The following is a 12,008-nucleotide window of genomic DNA, read 5'->3' as shown; positions in this document are numbered from 1 at the left end:
CAAATGGCTGCTCTTGAGGGTTGGAATCCTTTTTCCTCATAAAAACAACCCTGTTTGGTAGGCCAGGCTGGGATTTTGTGATGGGCCCAAGATTGCTCAGTGAACTTCTGTGATCGGCCAGTGGGGAGTCTGGGGTCCCCCTTGGCCACTGGTGGGCGATGGAGGGGCAAGGTTGGCAGACCCAGACCCAGACCCAAAAGTTAAAATCCAGGTCCTAAAATATCAGTCACATGCAAAATTGCCAGAACTTATTCTGTCCTTGAGATCACAAGAGGGAGAGAAACTCCTTGTAAAAAGAAACGGAGATAATAATAAATAAAACATTATTTTATTTATATTGAGATTTCTAGACCACCCCTATCCAAAAAACGTCCCAGGGCAGTGTACAAGATAAAATAGTACAAGGTATAAAATAACAGTAAATAGAACACTAAAATTCAATTAAAACTGAAATCTTAAATCCTATTAATTTGCTTTGTCTTATGTATATTCAGTGTTGCTGCTCTGTATGACAGATTCCCCTGGCAAATTTTGCTGGCCAAATGCACGGCGAATTTTTGGAAATTCAACTGGGTAATAAAATATATATTTTATCTGATTTCGCACCATCAACCTTGCAAAAAGAGGCAGAATACAAATAACATACTTTTATGTTGCTTTTATGTTATTTGTATTCTGCCTTTAAAAAAAAAAAAAACTTGAGCTCACGGCAAAAGCCGAGGCTGATGGTGAATAAAAAGAGATGATTCCATCCATTTAGGATGCTTTGGGCTGATCCTGCGTCTTTAGGATGCTTTGGGCTGATCCTGCGTTGAGCAGGGGGTTGGACTAGATGGCCTGTATGGCCCCTTCCAATTCTATGATTCTATGATTCTATGATCCTGCGTTGAGCAGGGGGTTGGACTAGATGGCCTGTGTGGCCCCTTCCAGCTCTATGATTCTATGATCCTGCGTTGAGCAGGGGGTTGGGCTAGATGGCCTGTTTGGCCCCTTCCAACTCTATGATTCTATGATTCTATGATCCTGCGTTGAGCAGGTGGTTGGACTAGATGGCCTGTATGGCCCCTTCCCACTCTATGATTCTATGATTCTATGATCCTGCGTTGAGCAGGGGGTTGGACTAGATGGCCTGTAGGGCCCCTTCCAACTCTATGATTCTATGATTCTATGATTCTGTGATTCTATGATTCTATGGTTCTCCTCCATTTCCCCTGCTTCTAGCTCACTAGACACAACATTCCCCTAAAATCTTCCCCAGACTCTCGCCTCAATTCTGGCCTGGTGCGCTCCCATGATTTGGGGAGAGGGAGAGATGCTCACCGCTGAGGCTGAGGGTCGCTTCTTGGCTGTAGCGGGTGTTGGCGATATTGCTGGCCACACAGCGGTAGGTGCCCACGTCAGACCATCTCACCCCCGTGATCTGTAGGATGCCGGTAGGGAGTAAGGTGAACCTGGTGGGAAAAGAGGGCATGAAGTGGCAACCACTGGGAACAGGAGAACATGGGGATATTAGTATAAAAAGTGATACCATGCTGGATCAGGCCAATGGCCCACCCAGTCCAACATTCTGTGTCACACAGGGGCCAAAACCCAGGGGTCACAAGGAGGTCCACCAGCAGGGCCAGAACTCCAGACGACCCTCCCACTGTAGTCCTCCAAGTACCAAGAACATCACAGAAGCCATGTTGGATCAGGCCAATGGCCCATCCAGTCCAACACACTGTGTCATACAGTGGCCAAACCCCAGGGGCCATCAGGAGGTCCACCTGTGGGACTAGGACTTCAGAAGCTCTCCCACTGTGGCCCTCCAAGTACCAAGAACATCACAGAAGCAATGTTGGATCAGGCCAATGGCCCATCCATTCCAACACTCTATGTCACACAGTGGCCAAAACCCAGGAGCCATCAGGAGGTCTACTAGTGGGGCCAGAAGTCCTCCCACTGTGACCCCAAGCACCAAGGATACAGAGCACCACCGCCCTGCACAGAGTGGTCCATCTATACCTCATGGTGATATATATATTCTCTGTATGTTTGTCTAGTCCTCTCTTGAAGCTATCTGTGCTTGTAGCTACCACCACTTCCTGTGCAATGAATTCCACATATTCATTACAAACAAGCTGAGCTTGCAATACAGGGTCCATTCCGTTCTGCTTGTTCCTGATTGTTCAGTGGTTGAATGGGCCTTTTCCGGGTAAGGTGGAGGGTCAGTGCATCCTGCCTGGAAGATCTCTTTCCCATCTCGTCTTTTAGCAGAGGGGCCATGGCTCAGCGGCATGCAGAAGGTCCCAGGTTCAATCCCCAGCATCTCCAGTTAAAGGATGTGGCAGGAGGTGATGAGAGAGATCTCCATCTGAGACCCCGGAGAGCTGCAGCTAGCCTCAGTAGGGCCTGTGACTCAGCGGCAGAGCCTCCGCTTAGCACAAGAAGGTCCCAGGTTCAATCCTCGGCATCTCCAGTTAAAAGGACCAAGCAGCAGGTGATGGGAAAGACCTCGGCCTGAAATGCCTGGAGAGCAGCTGCCATTCTGAGCAGACAATACTGATTTTGATGGCCCAGGGGTCTGAGTCACTATAAGGCAGCTATGTATGTTCATGGCTGTGGCTCAGTGGCAAAGCATCTGCTTGACATGCAGAAGGTCCCGAGTTCAGTTCCCAGCCTCAGATAGTTGGTGACGTGAAAGACCTCCACTTGAGAGTCTGAAGAGCAGCTGCCGGTTTGGGTAGGAAATACTGACTTTGATGTCGCAGGGGTCTGCCTCAGAATGAGTCAGCTTCGTGGATTCATGTGCACAGACGTGATCTCTTCCTCCCACAGGAAAGATGCTGCAAAGGGAATTTTGTGGAGTGTCCATATCTATGGGGCTGTCCACTCAATGCTTTAGGATGCTTAGGGCTGATCCTGCGTTGAGCAGGGGGTTGGGCTAGATGGCCTGTATGGCCCCTTCCAACTCTATGATTCTATGAATGCTATTCGATGCCATTTCACAGAGGAGGAACAAGGAGCTCTCCAGGCATCTCAGGCAGAGGTCATCCACATCACTTCCTGCCTGGTCCTTTTATTTATTTATTATTTATTTATTATATTTATATAACGCCCTCCCCAAAGGCTCAGGGCAGTTCATAGAATCATAGAATCATAGAGTTGGAAGGGGCCATACAGGCCATCTAGTCCAACCCCCTGCTCAACGCAGGATTAGCCCTAAGCATCCTAAAGCATCCAAGAAAAGTGTGTATCCAGCCTTTGCTTGAAGACTGCCAGTGAGGGGGAGCTCACCACCTCCTTAGGCAGCCTATTCCACTGCTGAACTACTCGGACTGTGAAAAACTTTTTCCTGATATCTAGCCTATATCGTTGTACTTGAAGTTTAAACCCATTACTGCGTGTCCTCTCCTCTGTTCACATAAAACAGAACAGAAACCCTACAGATAACTTAGATTAACAGTAATGAATGAAGTGAAACAACAAGCAACATAGAACAGTAGAAAAAAATGTGGGAAAAATTAAATTAACTCCTACGGATAGCCCAGTGGGTTGGCCGGAATTATGGTGGGTGCCATAGGAGGGGTCTCAGGAGGAGGGCCCTTGGGAAGAGATGGCACAGGTCGACCTCAACCAAATGCCTGGCAGAGGAGCTCCCTTTTGCAGGCCCTGCAGAACTGTTCAGGTTCCCTCAGGGCCCTGATCTCCTCTGGGAGCTCGTTCCGCCAAGTGGGGGCCAGGACGAAGAAAGCTCTGGCCCTGGCTGGGGCCAAGTGAGCTTCCCTAAGTCCAGGGATCACCAGGAAGTTGGAAGTTTAACTGGAGATACTGGGGATTGAACCTGGGACCTTCTCATGCTAAGCAGAGGCTCTGCCACTGAGTTCCAGAATTCTTTTGGTCTCCTAGCTATGTTTGAATTTAGACATCTTGCTTAGAGTCTGTAATATGGGATGGCAGGAGTGCGCTGGGGGGGGGGCATATCCTGCTCATGGAATCTTCCTATCTGCTCCTCAGTTTGTTGGCCAAATCTCCCCCACCTGGCTGCTGTGTTGACTATGAGGTGGATGCTCCTAAAATCTTCTTAGGATGCTTTCACATGTGAAGTTTTAGTCCACTTTAGCGACTGTTTGCAAGTGGTTTTTCTGTTCCGCACGGTGAAATCCAATTGCAAAGTGCATCAAAAGCGGATTGAATGCACGTTATTTCTTCTGCATGGAAGCACCCATCAATAGAGGAAGAAGAAGAAGAAGAAGAAGAAGAAGAAGAAGAAGAAGAAGAAGAAGAAGAAGAAGAAGAAGAAGAAGAAGAAGAAGAATTGGTCCTCAATGAGGGCCAGAGCTTTTTCCATCCTGGCCCCCACCTGGTGGAATGAGCTCCCTGAAGAGATCAGGGCCCTGCCTGAACTCCCACATTTCCACAGGGCCTGCATTTGCCTGAGACCGACCACAGGTCCCCCCTCAGACATCCCCTCCACGGCCTGAACCATTCTGACCTCTCTAGGGGCCTTAGCTAAGTTTCTGTTCTTGTTATATTGTTGTTGGGATCACTGAAGTTGTGTTATTTAGAGCTACTGTTAGATTATTGTTCTTGTTGTATTTGTTTATGTTATATATTAATTTGTTCCACGATGTTGTATGTAAACCGCCCTGAACCATATGGAACGGCGGTATAGAAATCAAATCAATAAATATATAAAGAAGAAGGAGAAGGAGAAGAAGAAGAAGAAGAAGAAGAAGAAGAAGGAGGAGGAGGAGGAGGAGGAGGAGGAGGAGAAGGAGAAGGAGAAGGAGAAGGAGAAGGAGAAGGAGAAGGAGAAGGAGAAGAAGAAGAAGAAGGAGAAGGAGAAGGAGAAGGAGAAGGAGAAGGAGAAGGAGAAGGAGAAGGAGAAGGAGAAGGAGAAGGAGAAGGAGAAGAAGAAGAAGAAGAAGAAGAAGAAGAAGAAGCAGCGCCCATGACACTCACCGATAGTCATCTGTTAGCAGGGCTGTCCGGTTGCGTTCCCAGGTGATGGTAGCTTCAGGAACCCCCTGGATGAAGCACTGGAATCGGGCCACACCACCCTCCTCTACTGACATCGATTCTGGGTGCATGTGGAATTTGGACAAGGCTGCAGAAGAGGGCAGACGTGGCTACCGTGAGATCCATCCACGTGATCATGCAAACTGGCACTGTCATCGTTTATCGAGGCATTGTGATCAAAGCACATGAGACTTTAAAAAACACTGTAAACGGGAAAAGGTCCTTGCCCCAAGCCGTTGACAAATCTAAGTTTGTAAAGTTTCTTGTATAGTTCTCAGTTCTACGTAAACCGCCCCGAGCCTTTGGGGAGGGCGGTATATAAATGTGAAATAAATAAATAAATAAATATGTCTATGTTGGCAGAGTTTAAATATGCAAAAGGAGGTCTACAGTCCCAGCTGCTTAAAGGAAAAATAGTTTTATTGAGAAGAGGAAACAACTACGTAATGAACAGAGGAAAGATTTTTAACTAAATTTTGTTCTGGAGGCAATCAGGGAGGAAGTCCCCATTCGAGCCAATCAGGAGATTGTTTGTTTGTTTGTTCGTTCGTTCGTTCATTCATTCATTCATTTTATTTATTTATTTGAAAGTTCCTATTCTATGCTAAATACACATGTCCTCTGATGCTCCCTATAGGACATTCTTTGTATGCTGTTGCATCCGGCACACGACAGCTCTTGCATCTTCCAACAGTTTAGATTGGCCAACACAGAGGCATGTGTGAGGGACAGCTCTTTGAAATAAGATGCAGGGAAGGAGAACACTGAGAATTTTGGAAGGAAATGGGAAACCTTTGGACAAGTCAAGAAATGGGTGACGGAGAGCTAAGGATAGAGAAACACCAAGAGGTGAGCAGGGAAAGGGCATTTCTTGTCAACATTTTAAAATCTTCAACATCTATTTGGCCTGAAATCAAATACTTGCTTCTTTCTATATCAGGGGTCCCTACAGGATGTCTGCAAATTAGGGGGGGTGGGTGGACTTGTCACTCAATAAATCTTGCAGGTAACAGAGGGATTCCTATATTCCAAATATGTTAATGTTAAACACAAGGAGAAGTTCTTATCTCTGGGGTCTTTAAGAACCATCAAAACAAAACTAGAATCCTGGGTAATGTCTAGTTTCGTTGTGAGACTTCCTCAGCTTTGAAATATTAACAATTTTCCGCACCCAATAAATTCAAACAGAGCTCAAGGTCTCTTGGGAATAGAATAGAAGTCAGGGTCTCTTGGGTGCCGAATAGAGGTCATTCTCCCCCCTTCCCCCATTTGGACCTTTGGAATTTTGGCAGAGGGTGGTGGGTAGAATAATAAAATGGCTGCCACACGAGGGGGAACCAGTGACAAATATTAGGAATGGGAGTTATGCACATCACACTTCAGGCAGAAGCTGTGCTTAATACGATGCCTTCTACAAAGAAGACACTGTTTAAAAGCATTTTCTTGTGTACACAGAGCTTATGTTCAGTGATGCAAGGAAGAACCTTGTGTTGCCGTGGCAGCTGCTGCTAAAAACCATGTTTCTTTGAGTTTGCTCAGCCAATCAGATCACCAATAGCCAATCAGAAGCCTTGTTGAGCAATAAGCCCTACTGGTCCTCGTGCATAATGGAGCAGAGGCTCATGGGAATTGAAGTCCATGGACATCTGGAGAGAACCACAGTTTGGCCACCCCTGATATAGAGTCTAGGCACCTGGGACTGGAGGTTTTGCTCGAGGGGGCGTGGCCTTTCTACAGGAAGAACCATAGAGCCAATACATCCCCCAAAAGTTCTTCTCACTTCACCCTTAGTTCCACCATTGTATGCAATTGGCCAGAAGTTGAGTACGAGACCAACAAAAAGTCCAATTATATACATTGTTTCACTTGTACTGGTTGGTATGTGTGCTTTTGGGTCCTGCAGAATGCTGCATCAAGCTGACCATCTCTGGCTGATGAAGACTCCTTTGAAGTCCAGAATTTCACAGACTCCTACACCACCAGGAATGGTTCAATAAAAAGGGTGTTTCTCCCCTGATAGGTTCTGAGCTTTAGAGTGAAAGTCAGCCACTCAGCTAGGGATGCCAGTCTCCAGGTGGGACCTGGAGATGCCCTGGAATCATAAGTCTTCTCTAGGCAACAGAGATCATTGCCATTGGAGAAAACGGCTACTTTGGAGGGTGGACTCCATAGCACTATGCTCCACTGAGGTCACTCCCTGCCCCAAATCGTGCCCAGATCTGACAACAGGGATGCCAGCCTCCAGGTGAGACCTGAGAAGATAAGAAGAAGAAGAGTTGGTTCTTATGTGCCACTTTTCCCTACCCAAAGGAGGCTCAAAGCGGCTTACAGTCACCTTCCCATTCCTCTCCCCACAACAGACACCCTGTGGGGTGGGTGAGGCTGAGAGAGCCCTGATATCACTGCCTGGTCAGAACAGTTTTATCAGTGCCATGGAGAGCCCAAGGTCACCCAGCTGGCTGCATGTGGGGGAGTGCAGAATCAAACCTGGCATGCCAGATTAGAAGTCCGCACTCCTAACCACTACACCAAACTGGCTCTACACCAAACTGAGGATCCCCCAGTCTTACAGCTCATCTCCAGAATGACAGAGATCAGAAAATGACTGCTGGGGCTACTAGATTCCATATCATTATACTGCATTGAGGTCCCATCCTAAGCTTTTGGTTGGAGCCAAGGACTTAAAAACATCTATGGCCCCTCCCCAACAACACACCCCATAGAGACACCCAGCCTGGAGAAGACCTTCCGGCAGTGATAAACTTCTCAGTGGTAAGACGACAATCGGGGTGGATAAACTGTAGCTCGCCAGATGCCCATGGACTACAATTCCCATGAGGCCTTGCCAGCACCTTGCTGGCAGGAACTAATGGGAATTGTACTCCATGGACATCTGAAGAGCTCTAGTTTGGCCACCCTGTTTAATTTTGTTGTTTGTAATCATTTGCTTTCAGTAAATTGTCTATGTATACTCCGCCGGGGCCGGTCTCGGGAAGGCGGTATAGAAATGTAATTAATATTAACACTAACATAATGACAACAATATTAATTTTAATAATTGACCCCTGGATCAATCTTAGGCAGGTTAATGGTCAACGACCCCATGCCCCCTTGATGGAGAGTGGGTGAGTTTTATATTAGTCCGCCGTTTTTGGACATCTTGGGAACTGTTTGTAACCATGTTTTGTAATTTTATTTGGATTTTTACTGGGGGTTTTATATGTGTTGTAACCCACCATGAGCCGTTGGGGGTGTTGGGCTAAAAATCTATAACAATAACAATAACAATAACAATAACAACAACAACAACAACAACAACAAATAAAAATAAAAATAAAAATAAAAATAAAAATAAAAATAAAAATAAAAATAAAAATAAAAATAAAAATAAAAATAAAAATAAAAATAAAAATAAAAATAAAAATAAAAATAAAAATAAAAATAAAAATAAAAATAAAAATAAAAATAAAAATAAAAATAAAAATAAAAATAAAAATAAAAATAAAAATAAAAATAATCCGGCCCACTTCCAGCTCCACCCACAACCCAGAGCTGGCACCCCTACGCTCAATGTGCCAGTATCTTGACCTCCGACCCCATTCCCGTCCCACACCCAGACTCACTTGCAATCTGCACGCGGGCTTTGCGGCTGACCAGCAGGCCGTAACGGTTCTGGGTCGTGCAACTATATTCTCCAGCGCTCGAATCACTGCTGTTGGCGGTTGCGTCAGCTGCGCCTCCTCCTCCTCCTCCCCCTCCCCGGGACCTCCGATGGACGCTTTCCAGGCGCAAGGAACCATTGGCCAGGACGGACGTGTGGCTGTCGTTGGAGAGGGCTGCCCCGTTCCGATACCAAGTGATAGCGATGGGAGCTTCGCCTTCCACCTGGCAGTGCAGCAGCAGTGGGCGATCCCGGACGGCGATCACGTCACTGGGCTCCAGGACAAATGCCAGCTCCGATGGGCGGGCTGAACCTGCGGAAAGGAGAGCTTTCAACTCAGGGGCTCACTTAATGGAGACACACTTGGACAACATGCATGAGGCTAGATTCAGGGATGTCACCGTGTTGGTCGGAAGCAGCGGGGCAAAGTTTGAGTCCGGGGACAACTTTAAAACCGACAAAATTTCATTCAAGGTATAAACTTTCATGTGCATGCTCACTTCTTTAGATACAACGAATTGGGAGTTACCGGTCCAAACTCCATACATACAAGTAGAGAGTTGTCAGCAAAATTAGCATACAGCATAATGAAGACGTTTAACAGATTGAAGGACCAGACAGGAATAACATGCTAGAATTATACTGTTATCATTTGTTTGGGTTTAATTCTGGAGGGGGAAAATATAATAGAATTGGAAGGTTCTGCAGAGGCCATCTAAGTCCAACCCCCCATTCAATGTAGGATCGTCCTCAAGCATACAGGATAAGGATTTGTCCGGCTGCTGATTGAGGACCACCAGTGAGGGGGAGCCCACCACCTCCTGAGGCTTCCGATTCCACTGCTGAACTAAAGGTAAAGGTCAAGGTATCCCCTGTGCAAGCACCGAGTCATGTCTGACCCTTGGGATGACGCCCTCCAGCGTTTTCATGGCAGACTCAATACGGGGTGGTTTGCCAGTGCCTTCCCCAGTCATTACCGTTTACCCCCCAGCAAGCTGGGTACTCATTTTATCGATCTCGGAAGGATGGAGGGCTGAGTCAACCCTGATCTGGCTGCTGGGATTGAACTCCCAGCCTCATGGGCAGAGCTTTCAGACTGCATGTCTGCTGCCTTACCACTCTGCGCCACAACTACTCAGACTGTAAACATACCCCCCCCTGCTACTAGATGATATCATTCTACATGTAGTAGCCATTACTGCGGGTCCTCTCCTCTCCCTGCCCTCTTCTAAGAGACAAACCTTTCAAAGACTTCAAGAGAGCCATCATGCCCCCTCTCAACCTCCTCTTCTCCAGGCTGAACATTCCCAAGTCTCGGATCATCCTCGTCGCTCCCCTCTGCCCCCTCTCCATTCTGGCCACATCCTTCCTGAAGGGAGACCTCCAGAACCGCACAAAGGACTCCAGGTGGGGGTCTGACCAACGTGGTATCCAACAGGACTAGGACATCTCACAATTTTGATGCGATGCCTCTGCTGACACAACCCAAGACCACACTGGCCTTCACTACTGCCTCATCATACTGTCCGCTCCTATTTAAATTGTTGTCCACAGGTACCCCCAACATGGTGAAGGAAGTGTCACCTACATGTACTAAACCATTCTTCCGGTCTACCCCTTCATATAAGAAAGTTAGAACGATGGCAACCAATCCCCCAAATGTTGTTGGGTCCTTTCTCTGCCCTGATAATTGCCCTGGAACTATTTGCAGAGACCCAAGTGAAGTCCTGCCCCGGATGGCCCAAGCGAGCCGTGTCCTTTCAGATCTCAGAAGCTAAGCAGGGTCAGTCTTGGATCGTAGTGGGAGGGGAGACCACTATGGCCTGGATGGTATGTCCCACCGCTATGCTGCATTCTCCTTCCAGGCGTCCAGAAGAACTTCATCCAAGGGTTGCCAGCTCTGGGTTGGGAAGGCAGAGATAGGAGTGGGCAGGATCCAGGGTGGGGAGGGACCTACGTGGAGCTTAATGCTTAGGGAGTCCACCCTCCGAAGTGGCCCTTTTCTCCAGGGGAACTGATCTCTTTAGTCCGGAGAGGAGCTATAATTCCAGGGGATCCCCAGGTGCTGCCTGGAGGCTGGCATCCCTATGTTCAACCCCATTCTGTTTAGGTGAATGCAGTTGAGCTTTGAATTATTTTGGTTGTTGTGCATTGACTGTACGCCCAGCGTACCTGAGAGACCATCTCCCAGTCTATACCCTTCAAGGAGCCCTATGCTCTGCCACCGCCAACTGGCTAGTGATCCCAGGCCCCAAAGAAGCATGCTGGACCTCAACCAGGGCCTGAGCCTTCTCGGTCCTGGCCCCCACCTGGTGGAACGAGCTCCCCGGAGAGATCAGGGCCCTTCCTGAACTAGCACAATTCCGCAGGGCCTGCAAAAGGGAGCTCCTCCACCAGGCATTTAGTTGAGGCCTGCCACCTCAACAACATTTATCGGTCCCCCAAGCACCCCTTCCAGAATCTGAGCCATACCGTCCTCTCACAGGATCAAGTTGAGAGTTGTTGTCACCCTGTTATAGTATTTTGCAATATTTTGTTATGTTCAATTTAGGAACCACTGTAATGTTACTGCCACTAGATTTCTATGTATATGCATGATGTTTTATGTAAAGTGCCCTGAGCTTTATGGAAAGGTGGTATAGAAATTCGATAAATAATTAAGTTTTAAAGATATTGTTGGGCTGTTTTATATGTCTACAGTCCGTAGTAAGATGTACTGTTGCTACTTAAACCACTTTGAGTTCATCAACTTTGTGAAGAAAAGCCGCCAGAAGTAGTTCAAATAAACAAAATGCATATTTGGAAAAATGAGGGGAGGCAGATTAATTAACAAAGATTCTGTTTGAATAGATTTAGTTTATCAGAGACTCTCTGGGACAGTTCACCAGTGAAATCTGATAAATTGTTAAGGTTTTGTGTGATAATAGTTGTATTTCACTTTTCTTCATTTCTGAAATTCATACCTAGGATTCCTTCTTAATTTGTATGGCTCATGTGGTAACTTTTATATCTCACTTTTCTTCCTTTACAAAACTCATGCATTGAATTCCTGGGCTTAATTATTTAGGGTTTGTATGATAACTTTTATAACTCACTTTTCTTCTCTTATGTAGATCCCTTGGCTTTATTTCTTACGCTTTGTGTGCTAACTTGTACATCTCGCTTTCCTTCCTTTACGAAACTCATGCATTGAATTCCTTGGCTTAATTTTGTAGGGCTTGAATGATAACTTTTATAACTCACTTCTCTTATGTAGATCCCTTGGCTTTGAGAGCCAGTTTGGTGTAGTGGTTAGGAGTGCAGACTTCTAATCTGGCATGCCAGGTTTGATTCTGCGCTCCCCCAC

At 46.6% G+C, this 12,008-nt stretch overlaps 1 protein-coding gene across 2 annotated transcripts in view; it reads right to left on the bottom strand.

Annotated features, from left to right (window-relative positions):
* LOC143829805 (immunoglobulin superfamily DCC subclass member 3-like) overlaps nt 1-12,008 on the bottom strand; it is a 45,161-nt gene that overhangs the window by 21,714 nt on the left and 11,439 nt on the right. For both annotated transcript variants that reach the window (XM_077321232.1, XM_077321240.1), the window contains exons 2-4: nt 8,625-8,975; nt 4,945-5,089; nt 1,321-1,451 (exon numbers count right to left, since the gene is read on the bottom strand). In XM_077321232.1, coding sequence (XP_077177347.1) covers nt 1,321-1,451; nt 4,945-5,089; nt 8,625-8,975 — 627 coding nt within the window. The remainder of the gene's footprint in view (nt 1-1,320; nt 1,452-4,944; nt 5,090-8,624; nt 8,976-12,008) is intronic.

The sequence above is a fragment of the Paroedura picta genome, chromosome 1 (genome assembly GCF_049243985.1).
Source record: "Paroedura picta isolate Pp20150507F chromosome 1, Ppicta_v3.0, whole genome shotgun sequence".
NCBI classification, from domain to species: domain Eukaryota; kingdom Metazoa; phylum Chordata; class Lepidosauria; order Squamata; family Gekkonidae; genus Paroedura; species Paroedura picta.
Note: the sequence above shows the minus strand (reverse complement) of the source record. Positions and strands in the feature narration are given on the sequence as shown.